At 36.1% G+C, this 23,378-nt stretch overlaps 1 protein-coding gene across 1 annotated transcript; it reads left to right on the forward strand.

The window, feature by feature from the left end:
• The first annotated feature begins 721 nt into the window (after nucleotides 1-721).
• On the forward strand, nucleotides 722-23,163 carry RGS21 (regulator of G protein signaling 21). The gene is made up of 4 exons (XM_065891401.1): nucleotides 722-732; nucleotides 5,243-5,319; nucleotides 8,473-8,639; nucleotides 22,960-23,163. The coding sequence occupies exons 1-4, from the start codon at nucleotides 722-724 to the stop codon at nucleotides 23,161-23,163; spliced, it is 459 nt and encodes a 152-aa protein (XP_065747473.1).
• The last annotated feature ends 215 nt before the right edge of the window (nucleotides 23,164-23,378 follow it).

Genomic DNA, 23,378 nt, shown 5'->3' on the forward strand with positions numbered 1-23,378 from the left:
CAAATAAAAATACCAATATAAGTCCTTTATCTTGATAAACATATTTAAGTATTATTATCTCAAACATCAACGCTGTATAAAGAAATATTGGCACAAAATGCATGGTTAAAATAAATTGAGAAATGCACATTATTAAACTATAATAAATCCACAATTTTTTAAAAAGTGTGATGCCTGCGTTAGAATATTTTAATCCATGAATAAGGCTGTTAAAATCCTTAAACATGTATACTTAAAATAAGAGTACTAAAAAAGAAAGTCTTCCCCAGACTTTCTGAAAATCAAAGAACAAAGGAAAATGACCTTTTAGACAGATTAAAGACCTAAAGGTGAATATTGAATTATATCTATATGTTTTTTCCCGAGTTGATTTAACCTCATGTGAACAATGGTTGTCTTGTAAACGGATGTATATGAACTTTAGAAACCAAACTTTCAAATGGAATTTATTTCAGTTATGCCACAGACTTGAGGAAATGTCACACTCATTCCAAGAGTTATTTGTTACTTAGAAGTTTAAGTGTTCTGACCAGTGAAAAGCTAACAGCAAAATGAAGAAAGCTGAGAATAGCATGATTTAAAGAATGCCAATTTGTAACCCAGGGGATAGGTATTTGCATACTAATTGTAATGTTCCTGCTGTCACATTCCCTTCAGCTTGAAGATCAGTCAGAAAGAGAAATTCAGCATCATCTGTGACAGCCAGACAGTGGAACAAAAAATGCCAGTGAAGTGAGCTGCTGTTCAAAGCTATTTTTGTCTCAGATGTACAAATGAAAACACTTGAGCCTTCATTAGTCTTGATGTTTCGTTTCCTTCATTTATGATAAATACGCTAACTGTTGTCTTTCCTCCTGGTTTATTTTTTTCTCCTTTTTCCACTGATTTCTTCTTCTTTTCTAAAATCCGTCCACAATGCATGGCTCACCTGTACAGTTAATTCTTTATACTTGCTAAGATAAAGAAAGGCTACAAAGTGGAGAAAACCCACTGAGCTCTCTTTATGTGAAGCTTTCCCAAATTATTAAATGTTCAGGTTAAAGACATAAGATACATATGATCCTTGCAAAAACTATTCGTTGTTGCAACATGGATTGAGAAATTTGAACATAGATATTAACTGCGGGGTAAGGCAGCAGCTGTCACTTCCTGGAGCACGCGGGCTCCTTGCGTGAATCTCTCGCTCTCCAGCAAACCGCTAATTGAGTGTGGAGAGCTCAGTTGTCAGAGCCCACATTTTTACATGCAATACAACTGGTTCTAGCGGGCACAGTTAGCAAGATAACTGGTAGCTTTCACGCAGTTCCCATCTGGCCTGGCTCTTCTCCGGACACATAATATGGGGACTGCTGGCCTTGACGGCACTCATTTAATGAAGGAAATCAGCCATAAACCCATGAAAAACTAAGTGTGATTTTGGCTCCAGATACACAAGTGAATTTCAAGGCAAGTCATACACACACAAAAAAATTACCCCGACTATGCACCACCATTTTACAGGAAATATATGCGAACACACAATGGAGAAGAGCCAGACAAAATCTTTGTAAAGTTCCAACTAAAATCCAAATAAAAGGGGAAAAAAAGAAAAGTGAGAGAGAGAGAGAGAGAGAGAGAGGAGGGAGGGAGAAGTACACTGTCCATTTATTTAAGGTAGCACTTGTCAAGTAAATTCAACCCAGTCAGTCTATTTTTAAATCAGCCACCCCCTCTATCCCCCAATTTTAATTCAATAGATTTTTCTTAACATTTATACATTTGTGTTTCTAAACATTTTAAACCTATTTGTCAGTCACATCTAACATAAGAAATGTCCTATTTTTGTTTGATCATGTACAAAATTCATGAACCACTGGCTTCTGAAAACTTTCTATTGAGTAGAAATTACTACAGTTTAACTGTTATTTAGAGGAAATATTTGTGTGACGTGTAATAAACTCTATTACAGGAAAAACACCCTAAAATTTATTTGAAACGTTTATTACAGATGTTCCAAAACATGAACAAAGTATAAGCATATGTATATTGACTCATCCATTCCAGGAAGAATTGTAAAAAGAGTCTGGGTTACAAGCAGATACACCTGTGTCTGAACTCGTGCCTATTAATACATGTGTGATATTAATACATGTGTGATATTAATACATGTGTGATATTAATACATGCCTATTAATACATGTGTGATATTACACCAGTTATTAACTGGTGATATTAACTGGTGATATTACACCAGTTATTAACATTTATGTCTTCTTACTCATTGGTAACATGGGATTAAAACAGACTGTCATTTTGAAGATTAAATGAGGTAAAGTATGTGACATGATTAGCACAATGTGGTATAGATTGTAAACATTCAGTACATTGCTTTTCATTTTAGTGCTATTATAAAAATTGTCTTTCAGTTTATTCACATATAGAAATTACTCTTCCAAAGACTTACAATCAACCTCAAATTTAAAAATCTGAACAGCAAATTAATACTGTTTCTTGAAATAGTTGCATTTCACCTAACTTCTGAAAAATAAATACTGCCTTACAACCAACCCTTCCATCATATCAGGTAGTCAAAATTGAACCTCAAGTCAAATTTGCAATCTATTAGAAAACAGTGAGCTGAGGGCATTCCAGGCATTATCACACACCAGCAGGGGTATTTCTTCAGAGGGCTGAAGGACAACTTTTTCCTTTACAACAATGTCAGTATTTGGTGGACCTTAAATATTACTAGAATATCCTAGTATCTCCACTGATATTCTATATCTATAGAATATCTATAATATTTTAGTATATCTCCCTAATTCAAAACATTAGGAATTTTCTTTTGTCCTTGGTTCTACACCATCTCCCAGACTTTGCTCTCTTTTTTCTGTTTTTACTGCTTCCCTACATTCATGATGACACTAAGAATAGCTACCACTCATTTGAACACTTCCATTTCAAAAAGACTCCTTTACATCCAACAAGTCCTTCCCTGAATATTCCTTTTGCTTTTGGCTTAAGCAAACTCTGGCTCTCCCTGAAGGACATGGCTTGCTTTGATGCCCTCAGAATGGATGTTGTCCATTTCCTCCAATTTCACATGCTCAGGGTTGAGAGTGAGGTCCCTGGTCTGTCGCTGCCTAGTGATTCTTTTGCATCATTTCTCCTCTTTCCTCACCCAAAACACACTCTGAAGTTAACACAATTCAACTACACCTTTAGTAACCTTCTTATCACGGTCATCTACCAGCATCTTGAAAGCCACTGCACTGCTTCCATTGAAGGCTTTAATGCCTGCCACTATCTGGGGTTTGGCCATTCAGTCATTATTTATTTACATGTCCAACAAATATTTCTTGAACCAGACACACTGTTCTTGGTGCTGGATAATAACATATTTTCCTGTCATCAGACAACTTACATACAAATGGGGGAGTACATGTCCATTCTTGAACGATTCTGCCTAGATTCTATTTCTCAGGGTTTTTCTTTGATGGCTGTTCCTTATTCAGAATGGGTATACTGTGTGGCCAGACTAGGGATCAAAACTCTCTGCCCTCTTCATGAACATACATTCCACAGGTACTAAGTAGAAATGTGAGTACCATGCTAACCACCAAATTTCAATCTACAAATACACACAACATTTTAAACACGCGCGTTTTAAGCAGTCATATAATTTTAGCACTGTTTGATAGAATTCCTAATATTTGACAGAAGACCTAATATTTGACTCACATGAAATATAATGTAAGCATTTTACAGTAACAGCTTTCATAGTGCACACAAGCTCTTCTACAGAAAATTAGATCTTATGTCGGGTCCCGTTCTGCATTTATGAAAGATGGAAATGCAACCTAAATCTTTTAAAATGTCCATTCGAATGAAAAAAAAACATTTCAAAATGGCTTCACAGGAAACCTTGTGTCCCCAGGATTTAGTAGATCAAGGGAGACAGGAAAATCAGTTGCCTGCTATTGGGGAAGAAAGTAAAAGAAATGGGAGATAGGAAATAAGAGTAATGGGAGGTAGCAAGATGAGTTCCCTGTCAACATAGCCTCCCCATGTAGCCTCTACAAGGACAGACATTACTATCTGAAAATATAACTACAACTGCAACAGCAGAAGGGAGCAGAGTCACTCCTAACACAAATGATGAAAACTGCAGCAAATCACACAAAGTAACAGAATAAAAAAGCTTAGAGATCGAGTCACACTAGCATATATGCTAGTAGCATCTATGTATGTAGCATAGATGCTACATACATCTAGTCACCTTGATATGCAAATGTAAAAGTTTATAAGAATGACTGGATGGGAGACTCTATTTTATTATCAATCATTTTAATAGAAACCTTCAATTAGACCATTCCTTTCCATAACGAAATCATTTGCACATCACAGCTACATTATCCAAAATTTTTCTTCTGGGTAACCGATGCTTTCTATGGATGGGGGCTTATTTCATCAGGATCTTTGTTTATTAAGGGGAATAATGCATGACATATTTACATCTCAGAAAGTTTATATCTCAAATCTGATTTATTATTTCTACACCACATCCCTAAAAGTATACCTTCTTTAGAAGACTTAAGTCAATACATTTTTTGACTGCTTTGGAAAAGATACTACTCTGTCCTGACTGATTCCTAGATTTAAATAAATCAACCCAGAACTGGAAGCATACCAGTCTAAAGAGAAATAAAGGCTGTCTCAGAGTAGGTAAAGACTTCTCAAAATACTATAAATAAACATTTTTAAAATCATCACATGTTAGAAATCCTTAATCAAAACTTTAAAAAAAAAACTTTTTTAAGATGCATAATTATGAAATGGACAATTCTGGATACTGTGAAAACTTAGAAAATAGTTCATTCGTCATTATTGCTATCATGATAACTCTTCAGGAATAGACTAGTGTAATGCCGTAGAAATTAACAATTAATATAGCTGAGAAGAAATTCACGAGGCTATGTAGAACAATGAGCAATCTCTCTCGTGCCTTTATTAGAATTCAAGAATTTGTAAGTATTATTAACACTGTTGGCCAGATTAATAATTTGCTGATGTCAAATTACATCCCACTTTGATTTGCTATTGCTCTCTACTGTGGAAAACATTATATAATTCTCGTTGACCTTTTGCAGTTTAATTCATGAAGCAAAGCTAATTTAAATGATATCATTCAATAAATACACATAACTCAAATATTACTACAGGTTATAGAAGAAAAAGATCACAATGCTATTGTCAAGGGTAGATGCTGTTTCCACAGGTCACCAACTACAGAAACAACAGTGTGTTCTGAAAATATGGATACACTTTTAACCAACCAAGGTAAGATCCAACTAATAATAGGTTTAAAAATACCATGATTAAAATAAAATCATTAAATTCTGGAAGTTGTAGTCATGTTATACAGTATGAGTTTGATCAATATTTGAAGAATGAGATTCCCAAAACTCACACAAATTTATATAGGCCCAAAGTTTAAATGGAATTAGGTTGGGTCCAAAATAAGACAAGATGACAGAAATTCCAAACGTTAAAACAAAAAGAAAATCCCAAATAGGAAGTGATAAAGTTGTCATTTTCTTAGACTCATTATCATTTGATGTATATTATGACTACCTTTGTTACAAATTGAAAGACACGTACGAACTATTGAAAAGTTGAAAATTTAAATAAATCACTTGTTTTTCATGTCCTGCAGGCTAAAATAAAGTTTTTTAAGTATCAATATTTATTTCAATTGAGTTCTTACTTTAGTGAATACAAAAACATATTTAAATGTGTGTGTATACATTAATATGTACATTGTGGATATATATTTTCAATCAATATGATGGCTTAATAGGGTAATTTTGGTCAATTATAAATAAAACATCTAAGAATTTAATACAAAATAGTCATTTACAAAGATATGTAGAATTCTGCTTTTGTTATACATAATCCTGCTTGGCAGTATTTCTGTTTCATATGGGATAGAAATGACATTATAGAGACATATATAGAAAGTGTTTGAAATGCAGTATTGTTTGTTCTAATCAAATGGCATTTCCACTTTAAATTTATAAAGTAAATATCAGAATATTAGAAAAGTTTAAAACATGGTAAAGCTGAATAAATTCTTCATGGCTGTTTATTTATATGCACAATTAGACTGAAATAGACAAAATTACACTTTCATTTTATGATTCTCACATAACTAATTCCCAAAGCATAGACATAAAATAATCCACAGTACACCTAGAATCCAACTAAGGACATATATTAAAGATGTCAGAGATATGGAATTGCATTTTTGTAAGCTTCGAATGGCGTGTCTCTTTTTTCCTTAAATACATAACCAGCGAGACAGATCAGGTTTGCTAAGAGCCTCAGGAAGGTATCTGCAGGTGGAGAGTTGGCTGGGACAGCACCACAGAACAGAGACATGGAAGGTGTTAGATGAAGGCAAATGCTTCCACCTGCAAACCTCCTGGGATTTTGTACCTCATGCTCACATAAAGCAGAAAAGTCATAGATTCATCTGCAAAGTTGTTTGGTTTTTGCTTTTTATAAAAGCAGAGAAATAGCTCTCATGCTTTTTAATGCTTTAAACGGTTAAACGACTTACCATATGACCTCCTTGTCTTGTGACCTGAGGATATGTCTTGCATGTATTAGTGTGGCTTCCGCCACCTATTGCTGACCTGTTCTACCCATCAGCCTCTGCTGTGCCTAAGCAGTAGCCATTCCCTCCTGTAGAGAGTCCTCAGATGACAGGATAGTGATTGTATGTACCATATTATTCCAAAGTCACTCGACATCCTATGAACATTCAAATTGTATGTATAGGGTAGACGAGTAGTTCAACAATAGTGTGTCCAAGACAGAGATAACTAGCCCCAGTTTTAGTTGTTTATTCTGTTCCCTTGTGTCCAAACAGAGCAATAGGAGGAGAAAAGAAGGAAATGGTTGTTAGTTTGATGTAACCCTGCATTAAAATAGCAGGTGGGAAGAAAATAACAATAGTCTCTTGATCTCTAACTTCCTGTCTCTGGGATGCACTTAGATAACCCTCACTGGGAAAAAGCTTCATATGCCTTAATGACACACAAATAGTGCCAGACATGAATCTACCATATTCTTTCAGTATTATTGCTTAATCTCCTATATAAAATAGATTTTAGTCTAAACTCTGTTTAGACCTGTCAAATTCACCATTGTTTGGACCTCATGGAAAATTTTAACTGTGTCACTAAGAGGCTTTTTATAACCCAAATATGTGTCACAGAATCTCAGAAGCTTCTCAGATGTATTTTTAAATGCAAGAAACGTGCAGTTAATTGAATTTTTTATAGTGCTCACATATTAACAACATCCACACTCGCCAATATTTCTACTGAGAATTTTCATTGGTACCTGAAAACCCTTCGCGGTGACCTGTTATTTCAACTCTATTTCAAATAATTAAAAGCTTGTTAGATCTATTTTTAATAGTGTTTTTAGACACTGTAATCTTGCTCCATGAAGCCCTTTTCTATTTTCTCTCACTAACCTTCACTTTCCTTCCAACCTGCAGCAACCTACGAACAGCTAACTTAGGCCCCTTTTCCATACACTTTTTTCCGATATTTTCTTTTTTGCTGGTCAATTTTTCCTTTCCCCCGATTCTCCATAAATTTATTTCTCTCTACTTTGCGACCTGAAGGGTCAGCCCTTCAGCACACAGTCAGGGAGGAGCTGCTTTGAGCACAGGCATGGGGGCCCCCATGGCAGGTGGAAGAGAAACCCACCAACGTGAAGGAAGGCAAATCCCTCTGAGTGACAAATGCGCCAAAGGGTGTTTCCTCCTCAGAGAGACACAGTCTCACTTATGATCAGACACTGCCATCAGAAGGCGCCAACTGAAACTGAGTAACACGAACTGAAAGGACTGGCTTAGTTCAGGCAGCTCTGGGAATTTGACAGTAATCTTTCTAACCTGCTACCTCTGTAGAGGCCCACTCTTAACCATCCTCGGCCTTAAAAGATTTATTAGAAGCATTACCTTCCCAAAGAAACTCCAAGAGTGCCAAAGAAGATTTCGGGGCACATCTTCGGGGCACATTTTAATGTGGAAACTAGACAAAGGAAGAGTCTAAACAGGTGGTCACAAACTTTATTTATGAATGCAACGAATAATAAATGTGTAAATTTGGCTGAAAATAAGATAATGGGAAGAGGTGGGACCTATGAGAATCCCAGACTTCAAGCACTACCTGTTATTATTCAATTTAAAAAATGCTAATTGTAGAAATACAGATATAAATGTTTTATGTTTATGACTACTGATCCAAAATAAAGTTTTCTAAAGTTAAAAACTAAAATATATAAATGTTATATTTAGAGGGATGATAAATATTTGTCACTGAATCCTCGAATGCTCACCCTATACAACGTACTTGCTTTGGTCGTATGACTGCACTGTGTGATATAACAATTTTTTTCTCATATATCTTATAGCTGGTCTAGATGCTTTTCGAACATTCCTAAAATCAGAGTCCAGTGAAGAAAACGTTGAGCTCTGGCTTGCCTGTGAAGACTTTAAGGAAACAGAAAGTGCAGAAAAAATTGCTTCCAAAGCCAAGATGATTTATTCTGAATTCATTGAAGCTGATGCCCCTAAAGAGGTGGGTGAAATATTCCACGACAGTGAATATTTATCTGCTAAGAAATCTGCTCCCAACTGAAAGGCGCGAAGTCCATCTTGAGGGAAATTAAATTGTCACTATGTATTCAAACAGAAAATGTTGGTAAATTCAAAAAGAAGTTCCTTACCGTGATCCTCTGGCACTGATTCAGCAAATATTTTTAAGCACCTTCTATGTGCTTAAAGGTTTCTGTTTTCTGAGCACAACACGCAGGCTCTTAAAAATAGTCTAATATGTCAGAAGTTAACAGCTCTACAGAAATCCTACTTAAACGTGCTGCTGGATTTCAAATTCACTTTCATTTTCCCTTTTGTAAACCACGGAGGTCAATTTGGAATAAAATTTTTTAAATCAAAAAGGTATGTATGTGAGGGAAAAAACAACTGCTAACCAACAGTGTAAATTCTTTACATTTAGGACTTTGGAGAACCACAAACAGCATATAATAACGTCTTCCCTTCCAAAAGAGGGGTTTGATTACCTTTATTTCGTTGATGGGTGTTGGGCCGCACCCCGCTGGCCTACGAGGTCTGCACTTGCCCATCTTCAAGACAGAAGAAAGAGCCCGAAGTCAGCGAAAGAGTCATCAGTGGTTTAATGGATGGCGGAGCTTAAATGTCTGAAGCAAGGTCCTGGAGCGACACCCCACCATGTGTGGTGGACGGCGGGCAGGACGTGGTGGCCGACGTCGCAGGGGAGTGGGGGGAATAGGGAGGTTACCATTTATAGGGGGAACTGCCATCAACTTGGCTCATCGGTTACCAGGGAAACCAGCAGAGGGGCAGGGCCCTCTTAGCCCCTCTGGCTAAGCACCTCCTTGGGCCAGAGGTCTTCCCTAATTAAACTAACAAAGGGGAGCCATTCTGATATAAAGATTAGATCACTAGCTGGGGCTGAGGGGCAAGTATGCAGAAAGGGCCTTAGAGAGAAACCTGCAATTACTCCAAGAATAGACCCCATAAAGTGTTTTATGTGTGTAACATCTCATTTATATTTGACTTCATTTCCAGAGCCAAACCATGATCATCTCTGCACACCCCCTTAATGTTTAACTATATATATATTTTAAAACTTCTTTGATTCCTCACTAAATATAACATATGGAGAGAGTTTTAATGCATACGCAGCAAACAGGAACCTATATGAAACTACTAGCACCAAACATAAACCACTAGCACAAGTCATCATCTTTCCCTAGAGTTGAAATACTGATATCCTCCTAAGTGACAGTTACTAAATTCTCTAATCCAAAATTAAAATTCATGGTATGAGAAGTTATTGTACTAGTGAGAACAGAGGACAGCATAGATGAAATGCAAACATTTCCAAAAATCTAGGGCATAATGTTGCCATATCAATAGTTCAAGTTTTAGATGGACATTAATTACTGTAGCATATATTGGTAAAGTATAACATCACAGACATGTGAAACAATTGAAGCTTAGCCTGAAATTCAAAGGGGGAAAGAGAAAAGAACGTAACTCCTGTGGAGCTATTTCAACATTCATTTCCCAGTCACTATCTAAAAATCAATAAATAATTCCAGAAAACTGAAAATGTATTATATAAGATTTGTCAAGTTGATTAATGTTTCATTCCCTAAAAGGCTTTGAAATCAACTCTAGACGTATCCTACTTATTGTGGTATTGGTTTGAAAGCCAGATGTTTTTCTTCTTTATGAATCCATCTACTGAATGATTATTTTAAGACAACATTCTCAAATATTATGTATAAAAAATCTTCTAGTAAGAAATGTAATCTTTTAATTATAGCTGGATTCAAAGTTACAATATATAATAAATTATCAATTTGGACAAAATAGTTTTGTTTTCTTTCCTAATCTTCCCTTCCAAAATAAGTTTATATGGTAATAATTTTAAAAAATAGTACAGCTACTATTTTAGGACATAAAACTTTCATACTTTTTAATAATTTGTCCATCTAATTAATTTTTACTACATAAAATATAATTAAATTTATGGCTGCTTTTCAAATAATAGATTACATTGTCTCCTTGAAGTGTCTAAAGAGGTTATTATTGGATATGACAAAATTCTCATTGAAGACAAAGAAGTGTGTATATACATTTACAACAGTCATTGTCTTCCCGATTATTTGCCATTAATTATTTCCAATTCCAATTACTAAAGTGCATTTGTCTCTTATATACCAATTGCAGTCTTCAAGGTATCTCTCTATAGTCCATCAGTTACACATTAAATATAATATGACTGTTAGTATGATTCATTAAATGGAGTTATTTTTGAGTGCCTGTTCCCACAATGAAGTCACAGAGTAGAAGGGGAGATTGACATGTGATAAAAAACAGTCAAATACAAAATAAGCAATTTAATAATTTAAATAATTAAAGTTTGTTATTAGCACAGTGGGAAAGAGCGATTAAGTCTATCTGGAGAATTTAGGGACCGATTTGCTGGGTGGTTCACATATGAAAAAGATATGTCATTAAAAATAAGCAATATTCATCAAGAGAGCAAATGAAAAAAGAATATTTCAAACTGCGGGCACAGTGTGTAGCCTGGATGTACAAAGCTCCCTAGCGTTTTCCAGAAATCACAAGCATTTGGATACTGCTAACAAGAAGCAGGGGGATAAGGCTGGCCAGGCAGCAGTAGAGATAAAGAGAGGGTGGGAAGCAGCTTAGATTTATCTAGTAGGTGGGCTTCACATGACAAAGTGGTATATTTGATATGGGGGTTGGAAAATATGATTTTCCTAAGTGGAAAATTAATTCAAGAATGAGATTCATATGAAAGTATTCTCCATTTTTCTATATTCAATTATAGCTGTAAAACTGACTCTCATAAAGAATCAAAATTATAACCAATTTCCTTGGTAGAAAACCCTAAAACAGAGAACAATGACAAGGTCACATTATCCAGATGTCTATTAAATCCCATTTAGTTTCTTTTCAACTTTTTATGTCTTTATTTCCTCACCTATAAAACTGCAAGCATGACAATAATTTTTAATTGATGCAAATAGACAATTTACAATTAGACTATATACTAAATTTACCAAATGATCCCTATCTATAAATTGATGTTAATAATGGTTCTCAGTTTCCTATTCTAATAGGCAAAACTGCACACAAAAATTGAAATTTCAGGTCTCTATGAGAGATAATAATAATCGCAGTGGACCTCGTGCCCTCTCCTTTACAGTGTTACCATCTCTCTGGTTTCTACACTAATCATGTGATGCAGTGGAAAACCTGAAGGTGTGAGATACAGATTCAAATCCTGTAATCTTGTGGTGATCTATTTCACCCCTTTGAGCCTTAGTTTCCACATCTAAAAATGTATCTATGAAAAAGCATGTAGCAACCACACAGGAGAGATGAGAATGATGAATGAGATCAAGTGTCTAGGGTTTACATGGGGCAGAACAGGTTTTAAAAAGTTTAATCCTTTTTTTTTTTTTTAGTTGGAGTATAGTTGCTTTACAATGTTGTGTTAGCTTCTACCGTTAATCCCTTTTTTCTTTACACAAGTCACTGTAAGTGCTACTGAATCTACCTGAAAACATCCATTAACTAACTTCAAAGAACACTTGAGGAAAAGCCACTTTAAAAGACTTGATAAATGTATACATGTGAACACAAATTAGAAAAACATGACAGCAAATCACTAGTTTCAGATAGAAAGAGCTACTCATTGAATGGATTGTACCGAAATATTTTCAGAAGGTACTGCAGGAAAAAAAAGTAAGTGTGAGCCAGATATTTTGACTAAGTGATTTGAAAATGAGAAAATTATTAGATAAGCAATATATATTTTTAAGTGGCCTTACTTTGCACACAGTAAGAACTTGTGAGTGGCAAAGAAAAAGAATTCTTAAACTTGTATTTATTCTTCCTTCAATTCGGACCACTAATTTCATAATATTTGGAAATTTTCAAAAAAATATTACTTGGTTTCAAAAGAATGTAAATCTTCAAAAAATTAAATAATATTTTTATATTCAGCTAAGACACTGACATATTTTAAGTATTTATGTTTTATTTATATCATTTATATACATTATGTTTGTATCATCACTCCCTTATATTAGAAAGAAAATTGGTCAGGATGGAAAATATGTGATTAAAGAGAAAACTATGTTGATTGTCATTCTGTGAGATTAGAAAATGTTCCAAATCATACTACATTGTAATGTTGAAAACTTAATATAAATTTAACTTCATAGTATGACCAATCCAGGAACCAATACATTGGCAGTTTCTTAAGTAAAAAATGTTAGTATAAAATATTTAATTCCTAAATGTATTTATTAAATGTGAGGACATCATAACATGAAACAGAAGAAACTATAGTCATAAAGGAAAAGATGTCTTAATGGGTTGTGCAGGACGCTTTTTAAAATACCTGTCTGGATTTTTTGCTTTTATTTTTATTGTAGTACAATGTTATTTATTGACTCGTATTTTTATTTCACATCAATAGGTGCTTATTCTGTGCCTACGATTCACCTTCATTAGATAAATTCCCTCCATTGGAAGGGAAGCTGGGTCTAGGCAAGAGAACAGGTAATAAACACAGAAGTATAATGCAATGTTTTGTGTGAATGAGGCAGCTCGATAAGAAAATTCAAGAAAATAAAACAGGTTGAAACTATAGTTTGGCTCAAAAGAAACTTTCAACCTAATTGGGTTAAAAAATGAAATTTCTAGGACTTATTTCTAGGACTAAATTAAGTTCTAATTTCTAGAACTTTGCTATTTTTTTCTAGGAAAAAAATAGGAAAGCAACAAATGATTAAGTGCAAAAAAAAAAAAAAAAGAAAAGTAAGAGGTGAAATTGTTTGCATTATACCTAAAAGGACATAATGATTGAACAGTTCTGAGGCAGGATATTGAGATAAGGCCTTTATTTTAAATGAGGTTAGTTTTAAACTGAGTCTTGAGGGAAGAGACAGATATATGAATTCTTGGTAGAGAGAAGCCCATGGGCAACTAGAGGCATTTCCTGATATTACTGGAATGCCAATTTTGTATCTTCCATTTTGTATTCGTATTTTCTTTGCATTTTTTAAGTGTCACTTCCACAAGGTGCTGATGTTATTTTGAGCCTTGGTCCTGCCCCACAAGTTGCTGCTTGCCAACAGTGCCCCCCAGCTATTGAATCACCTCCAGATAAAATGATTGCTTGTTTATTAATTTCCTAAGTTTTTGTACACTAATCAATAGATAGGTGTCTATTACATACCAAGCACCTTGCTGGTGCCACTAAGAAAAAGACAGTCTCTGAATAAATAAAGCTAACCATCGTGGTGGGAAAACTGTAGTATAAAAAGGTAATTACAATAAGCTTTCATGAGTGTTGAGATAGGGAAATACAGGTGATGTGGTCTCATGCAACAGAAAAATCCAAGTCTAAGGGATCAGGAAATGTACCTCAAAAGAAGTTAATTAGTAAGCTTTGGTCAGAAATTTGAGTGTAGACGAAAACAAGACAAAATGGGAGGAGGGAAGGATGATAGTAGTGGAAGTGGAGGTCAACCGAAGGACCCACTGGTGCCTAGAAGGCTAGTCCAGTAGTGAAAGAAGCCTAGTACTGGGTGCCTTGGAGTATAAGTGCAGGCAAGAGCACCTCCTGCAACCCAGTGATTTCTGCTCCCTATTTATTTCATCTTAAACTGAAGGGACCTCTTAAAAAGGAAGAGAGACAGAGAGAGAGAGAGAGAGAGAGAAAGAAAGAGGAGAAGGAGAAGGAAAAGGGGGAGGGAGAGGGGGAAAGAAAGAAAAGCAGAGCTAAAGAAACCATAAGCCACATCTGTCCAGGGCTTTTACATGGACTGTCTGATTTGATCACCATGTTCACTACCTTAGGGAGGCATTACAGTCATCTACCTTATACAGGTGAAAACTGAACTGAGCCTTAGAGAGAAAATGATGGGTCCTACAGTCATCAAGGTACACAGCTCATGAGGACATAGGTCTTCTGCCCAGGCTTTTACATGTTAAACTCCTTTCTTAGATCTACCACTTATTTTCAATGTTCATGACACAGCCTGGGAACCTTGGTGTTTATGCTAAAGGCAAAAGCATAAAATTATCTTGTCACACAGAGTCTATCTTCCTTTCTATCAAAAGCTGTATTTCTCTTCTCATATTCCCTCTAATTTGTATAACTTCTTAAACTATAAAGCAAAACAAAGTGGCAGGAATATTTCTTCTAATAACCTGCAGTACCATTTTGGCCCTCTGAAAGAATGATTGCTGCATTTCAACTCAAAAGCAAAATACTCAGCTGTTTGTTTGTTTTTTATTGAAGTATAGGTGCTTTACACTGCTGTGTCAGTTTCCGCTATATAGCAAAGTGAATCAGCCATAGGTATATATATATCCCCTCATTTTTGGATTTCCTTCCTATTTGGTCACCACAGAGCACTGAGTAGAGTTCCCCATGCTATACAGTCAGTTCTCATTAGTTATCTATTTTATACATTGTAGTGTGTATGTGTCAGTCCCAGCCTCTCAACTCACCCCATTCCCCCTTCCCCACTTGGTATCCATACTTTTGTTCTCTACGTCTGTGTCTCTATTTCTGCTTTGCAAATAAGATCATCTGTACCATTTTTCTAGATTCCACATATATGCGTTAATATATAATATTTGTTTTTCTTTTTCTGACTTACTTTACTCGGTATGACAGTCTCAAGGTCCATCCACGTCTCTGCAAGTGACACAATTTTGTTTCTTTTTATGGCTGAGTAATATTCCATTGTATATGTGTACCACATCTTCTTTATCCATTCCTCTGTTGATGGACATTTAGATTGCTTCCATGTCCTGGCTATTGCTTTTTGAATTTGCACATGTCCCTGCACTACTTAATCTTGGATTAGCATGATGGGGTTGGTGAAGGAAACCAGTCAATCTGACTCTCTTTCAGCTGCTCCAGATAACATTTGCTATCTACATCTATTTTTAACAATCCATATCCATCACGCTTTTATATGTTATGATCACATACATTTGATTATTTTTTCCATTTCTCTTGTCCAACTTAAGGTATTAGTACTGCCTCCCATCTCGTGTCACTTATTTCTGTCTTTAAAACCAATCATAACAAAAGGATACAGTCCTGTGCAAGACGGATTCCTTCTCGACGTTACAGACTTGGCTATTCTCAACTTTAATAGCCGCCCTTGAGAATATATTTCAGGATATTCGTGTGCCGTTAATGATGCCAAAAACGAAGTAATACTAGAGGTTTTAGTGGTGATTAAACAGAATTATGTAACCAAAAACATGATTATAGGCGGCTTTAATTTGAATAGTAATTTTTAAGCTCTGTTGTGAATGAGGTCTAGGAAGATGCCTGCCCTATTTGAGCAAGGCGTTTTACATATGCATGCACACACTTTTTGCATAATGACAGTCTCCTGCTACACTATACATTCTAAATGAGGAAAAGTCTATCTCATTTGAATGTGAGAGCTCAACTGAGAACTTTTCATTCAAATTATGTAAAAATATATAAAGCACAGTTCAGGGTCACAAGAGAGCCAAAAGGTACAGTTTAAAATGCATTCTTCCTGCTAAAATAATTTGTTGGAAGCCAAAAGAATTTAAAACTGCTAGTATAGAAATGAGGAATTGGCTTGCATAACTTGCAGTTATCAAAATCACCTGAGTATTAAAATATCTCTGGCTCATTATAGTAATATCGTTTTTAAACAACCATCACAAACACCAGTCAGAAGGTAGTCATTTTAATGCAATGGATTGTTGTTAATGTCAGCTGTGTCAAGGCCTTTTCAAAATTGACAGGATTTAAAAGCTGCTAAACAGCTGCGATGACATCTCAGCCGTCATTCCATGAGACTCACAAGCCTAAGTCTTGTTTTCTGAGATTGGCAGTGCAGTGGTCTCAGATAGCTAAGGTAATTCATGACCTTTTGAAAAATAAGCAAATTAAAGGTATTTCTCAGTATCCTTGAAACTTAAGTGTATCCGTAGAAACAAAATGCAAGTGATTATTCACATCGGTAATGAATATAGATATAACTGCGTTTATTTCATCAGTCAATACGACATTCAACCCATGCTCTGGACCTACTAATTTGAGATCCTCAGACAAGTCTAAGCTTCCCTGCAATTCCCAAGCAGCTCAGGAGGGACTCAAGACCACACAGTTGGAAGGTCTGCATCTCTAGAGGGTTACCACCTGATAAGATGTCTGCCTTCAAACTACTCCAAGATTAACATCTCCTCTGTTCTTACTTTTTGAGATAGAAATTGATACAACAACTCAGCCAAAAGTCAAATTTGAGATGAATGCAAAGTTGGGGGTGCAGTTTGCAGACATGTCTTGAAAAGTGATTATATTAAAGGAACGTATGTGTCAAAATATACATTAGGCCTAAATTTTCACTTTTGTCCTGATACTGAAATTTCATGGACGTCAAGAAGAAAAGACAAGGCATTTTGGGTAGACTATTCTCAAACCTCACTCGGATTGACTCCTCAGGAGCATTTAACAATGGTGATCACCCTCTCTTAATTGAAATACTATCTTCAGTTGGCTTCTAGGACTCAATTTCTTCTTCTCTTACTGACTCCCCCCCTTTTCAAAAAATAAATTTATTTATTTTCGGCTGTGTTGGGTCTTCGTTGCTGCACATGGGCTTTCTCTAGTTGTGGCAAGCGGGAGCTACTCTTCATTGTGGTATGCGGGCTTCTCATTGTGGTGGCTTCTCTTGTTGTGGAGCATGGGATCTAGGTGTGCAGGCTTCAGTAGTTGTGGCACGTGGGCTCAGTAGTTGTGGCTCGCAGGCTCTAGAGCGCAGGCTCAGTAGTTGTGGCGCATGGGCTTAGCTGCTCCGCGGCATGTGGGATCTTCCCGGACCAGGGCTTGAACCCGTGTCCCCTGCATTGTCAGGCGGATTCTTAACCACTGCGCCACCAGGGAAGCCCCTTCACCACTCTTTAACAACTTATTTTGCTGTTCCTACTCATAACCCAGCACACACTACCATGAGAGGAGGCAGTTCTCCTCTACTATCTGCTTACATTTACTCCCCCGGTGATCTCTTCCAGCCCTCTGGCTTTAAGAGGGCACCTCAAACTTAAACACAAATCTGAGTCCTAATTTTCTTCTCAAACCTTTCTTCTACCTGAGGCTCTCCATCTCGGTTAATGGCAACTCCATCCTTTTTGCTCTGGCTAAATAGCTGATAGTCATACTTGTTTCTTCTCTTCTGCTTACATGCCTTATCCAACCCCTCAACACTCTGTCATCTCATTCTTCAGAATATTTCTAAAATCCAGTCATTCTTAAAGATTTTGTTCCTCATCCCGGCTCATAAATATTCAATCACAAGTTCCATCTATTCTACTTTCTAAATATCTTTGAAATCTATGCATTTCCCTTCATTCTCTGTGACATGACCCAGCCTAATCCACCATGATTGACCACCTGAATTTCTGGTATGACTTCCTAACTTTTCTTCCCTTTATCCACACCTAGTTGTTATACCACATAGCAGCCAGTGATATGTTTTTTCAAACATGTGTTTATTATCAGTACTGTACTTAAAAATTCTCCTCATTGCTCTCAGGTTAATTAAAAACTATTTAGCAAGACCTACAGAAGTCTATGTGGTCTGGACCTTCATGCCTTTCCAGACTGTTGCCCTTTTCCTCCTGAAAACCCACTGGGCTTCTTCCAGTTTTCCCTCCCATGTCCAAGTCCCTTCCTTAAACGTATATACCCATAATAATATCTTGATTCTCAGCTTACAATCTCATTTCTTTCAAAAAGCTTTTTTTTCAAAAGGTATATTTTTCCCTTTGGATTACTTTCTCAAAATCTGTCTTCTTGTCTGACTTTCAACATAATCATCTTTATATAGTCAGATCTTAGCATAATTCCTAAGCACCCATTCAGTGAAATACTTTAAATGAATAAATTACAGAAATGACTAGCAAGAAACAACTACTTTTTCAGATGAGGTGGGTTTTTTCCCCCAGAAAGATAGGGATGATAATACTATCCATCTTACAAGTGTGTGTAAAGTAGCCATATAAAGACTTAGCACAACAGTAGTAATATCTGATGAATGTTAACTATTATTATTTACAGTTAAAGTAATCATCTTTAAACATTCTTAGGGTTATTTTAGAGATAATGACATTGCTTCAATATTTGAAAATGGGAGAAGACACAGTCACCAAGGAAAAAAACCCAGGAAGAGAAGACTTGGCCCAGAACTTAGATAATGCATATCTGCTCTGCTCATACTTTGAGGGACATGCAGAGAAAAAAGAATTAATGAAAAAAATAGGGAAAAGATAGCAGATAAAAGACAGGTAAATTCCATGCCACAGGCTACTGAATTCCCTTTGTAGTGACAAATCTTCTCTCTCTGATTATCAGATTGAATACTTAACATTAATAGAAGCCATTGTATCCAAATCTGTTTAAGCAAGAAATCAAATTTCTTAAGATTTTTACATCAAAATAATGTATGATGATAAGGAAATTACAGTGACTTTCCGTCTGTGATCAGGGAAGGCTTCTTGGAGGATATTCAACTTAAGCTGAATCCTAAGGGATTTAGGATAATCCGTACAGAATAAAACTGTGGAGGCAAGAGGGATTTTAGATGGTGAAACAGCATAAACGAGGGCTTTAGATACAAAATTCACTTTCGGAACAGAACGTAGACCAACTTTGTGGATATCACCAAAGATAAGTAGGAGATGATTTCAAAACAACACTTTGAAGTCCAGGTAGGAGGAAGCTCAGATGCCAGGGTAAAATGTTTAAATTTTATGCTATAGAAAGTAATGCCTTGTCAGCTGAACATTCATACAATGAAAGTGATATTTTGGTGAAATTGATATAATAATGCTGTCCACAGTGTGTAGAAGGGGAGGTATCAGGTAAGAGGTAGATTCCACGGTTCAGGGAAGAGATTACGTTATAAAAGGTTAAACTGGAGAGATAGCAGTGAGAATGAAAAACAGCATTGTGAAATTACAAAATAAAAGGTGAATAAGGAAAGCACATACACACACACACACACACACACACACACACAGAGGGAGAGAGAGAGAGAGAAAGAGAAAGAGAGAGCGAGGGAGAGAGACCAGAGGGTAAAAGAGGTGGCAGAGATGATTCTTATGTTTCCAGCTTGAACAATTTGGAGGAAAATAATGACATTTACACAAACACGTGGGTGTGATATTTTGTCACTGACATTAAACTGAATTGCCAAGATGCAGCTTCAAAAGACTACTGATTATCCCCTGGGAACGGTGTCTCTGCTCATCACTTAGCTACCAAGAGCTGATGTTGGCAGCTTCTTGGTAGGAAAACAGGCAAATCAGAAAAGTGAGAGGGATAAGTCAGAAGTACAAGCTTAGTATATCTGAACAAATCATGGTAATTATCAGTATCATATTGAAATGGAATAGTTCTGCTTAAAATTTTACCATGATTTTTAACAAATGTAGAGCTTTTTTCCATTTTGTACAACATGCATTTATTGAATCCTTACACTGTGCAAGGCATAGTGAGGGGCAGGCAAAATGTCAATCTTATCTAAGTAACCCAAACCCCTTTCAGAGGTCAGAAAAGGGGAAAAAATCTACAAGTAAACCTCACAAGGTACATGCTATTTGAATGTAGTCTTAAGGACATAAAAGGTTGTGAAAGACTTAGGTGAGAAGGAGTGATTTTCAGCTAGACTGGGATGGTATGGGAAAATATTCATCTGTAACAAAATATAAGAAATTTGAGGGGCAGTGTCTACCTTAGTGGGGATACAGGGCACACGGAGAGGAAAAAATGTAGAGGTTTGGACCATATTGTATAGGTCATGAATGCCAAGATCGGGGCTTTGGGAATGAGGAGATACTGAAGGTGTTCAGTTCTGATTAAAATAATAAGGCAGCACTCTGCACCAGGTACACACTGGCCCTGCTATCAGTGAAAACTCACCCAATGACTGAAGGCCTAAAGGAGTTAACTTGCGATATTTACCTTTATGGGGGATATAAAGTTCAACAAATTGCAGACGACACCATTAAAGAACGAACAGCATAGTTGAAGGAGGAAATGGGCAACATATATTCTCATATCCCCACAACACAAGATAGGGATTTACGAAACAGATTATACTAGATGTTCAGAAACCACTACAAGATCTTGGTAATACCCCCTACTCATTGATTCCGTCCACGAGGCAGGCACCATACTAGATTCATGACATGTTATCATGCCACCTCCCTGCTCAGAACACTTCAGTGTCTTCCCATTGCTTCTAGTAGAAAGATAAGAACCCCTCACCAAAGCACATAAGCCCCCCAAGACTTGGCCTCGACCTCCTCTCCCAACCTGGTCACAGGAACGTTTTTCTCACACCCTGCACCCCTGCCATGCAGGTACGAGGCTCTTCAAACACAAACAATTCTTTCTTGCCTCAGGGATTCTGCATTTGTTTATTCTGCCAGAAATGGTCTTCCCTAGATTCTTAGAGAACCTGCTTCTTCTCATCGTTCAAGTGTAAATATAAAATAGTACTATTTATAGTACTAGTATAATACTAAGACTACATAGAAAGTATATAGTATTTTCCCCAAATATAGAAAGCACCTGGCACATAACATACCCCAAAATATTTGTGGAATCAATGATTTTATGGATCATCTCACTTTCATTCTTGCAACCATTCAGTCAAGAATGGCCAAGCTTCAAGATAAAAAAGCAGAGCTTGAAAATATGAAAGTAACTCACCCCAGGTCAGCAACATCGTAAGTGTTAGAGCACAGATTGGAAAACTATTCTAAAATCTTACCAGTACGCCACACCATCTTCCTGTATAAAGAAGCAGAAATTGATTCCTTCGAGGAAGTTGCAGCATTTCATCTGGAACTTTGACGGAGGACCTGAAAGGATGATCAAAGAAATACAAAGCAGATGTAATCTGGATCCCTGAGTAGCTGAATTCGCTAAAGAAAGAAAATATCAGTGAGCAAATAGTGGCCTTTGATGATTCTTTTCAAAATAAAGTTTTTTTTTTTTGTTTTTTTCCTACAATAATAATACTGAAATAGTTTGATATTACTTATCTCATTTAGTCCTTAAAACACTCTAAGACAGATGTTATTATTATCCTCTCTTATACCATAGAAATCAAAAATTGAAGGAAACTGTAGAACTTGCTTTACTCATATGAATAGCAAGTAAGTAGCAGAGGAGAGATTTGATTGAAGGTCTACCTGCCTATCTTTTAACTTCAATTCAATAAACATAAATTGTTATAGTCTTTTACCAGACGCCCAAATTCTGGCATTTTTATAGTCTCCCACATTTTACCAAGAGACATTATAATTCTATTCAACAAATATTTACTGACTGCCTATTATGTGGCAGATAATTGGCTAAGTGCCAAGAAATAAAATGATAACTAAGACAGATATAGCACCTGCCTTTGGTGAGCTTTGAATTTTAAGATTCAAATCTCTTTCGCGCTTCATGAATATTTTCAGTTTAAGTAAAACAACTTGGATGTGAAATTTTCTGCTTCTCAAAATATATCCTGGAATATGGGTAGAATTGGACAAGTATCTCCACAAGGTTTGGGGCATTTTACAGATTTGCAGGTGAATGGCGTGTTCAATATAATAGATCTCTATTACACCTTGCTAAGAATAGTTACATGTGGTAGTGCTCAAGGGACAAGAATATACATACACACACACATACGTATATATGTACATTCCATGGGAGGCATGGTGGTCGGTGAAAGGGGGTGTTATTTGGTCCATTTTGGCAAACAATAAGAAATACAAATTAGGATGAAAAGCAGCATTATGGGAAACAACACGGGGAGGTATGGAGAATGGGAATGGATTGGTGAAAACCAACCTAGTAAATTCTAATTATTGCTCTGCCTATGAAAAGTACATTTTACATATTAAGGTCAAAGTACTAGAAAGAAATCAAGGATGGGAGGGAAAAGAAATCTAAAATCATAAAATTTCTTGTTTGCCTTTCACTTTGCCATTTTTTGTAATCTCAAAATAAGGCTTGACCTCTTCTCTGTCAATGCCAACACTCTCAACCTAGGAAATGTAATTAAACTGAACATGTGTTCTGCATTCCAGAAAATGAATATGTGACCTCTCTGTTGTTTAGATTAGATTAGATTAGATCAGATTAACTTTGTGTTTAGAAAAAACATTCAAATCATATGTGTATCTACCATCTGTTTAAACCACGCGTTCTTTGATTAAACTAACGCAATGAAATGTTTCCACAGATTAACATTGACTTCAGTACCAGGGACCTCATCTCAAAGAATATTGCAGAACCAACTCTCAAATGTTTTGATGAGGCTCAGCAGGTGATCTACAGTCTGATGGCCAAGGATTCTTTTCCTCGATTTCTAAAGTCAGAGATTTATAAGAAACTGGTAAATAGCAAACAGGCTGGAAATCATAAAAAATGGCTCCCTTTCTTGTAAAGAAGGTCAATGACAACTAGCCATCAGATTATAATTAGGGGGAAAACAAGTGATAGGATAGATCAACTCAATCACTATACTTCAAGGCTAGAATGTTTTAAATATACAAACACAATGTAAGTTTTTCTAGGGTTTAGAATTCATTGTTTTACTCCAATAGAAAAATAATATTTTATATCTGAAGCCTGAATGTTTAAGTCATTTGTTTAGAATGT

Source organism: Phocoena phocoena, chromosome 1 (genome assembly GCF_963924675.1).
Source record: "Phocoena phocoena chromosome 1, mPhoPho1.1, whole genome shotgun sequence".
Lineage (NCBI taxonomy): Eukaryota > Metazoa > Chordata > Mammalia > Artiodactyla > Phocoenidae > Phocoena > Phocoena phocoena.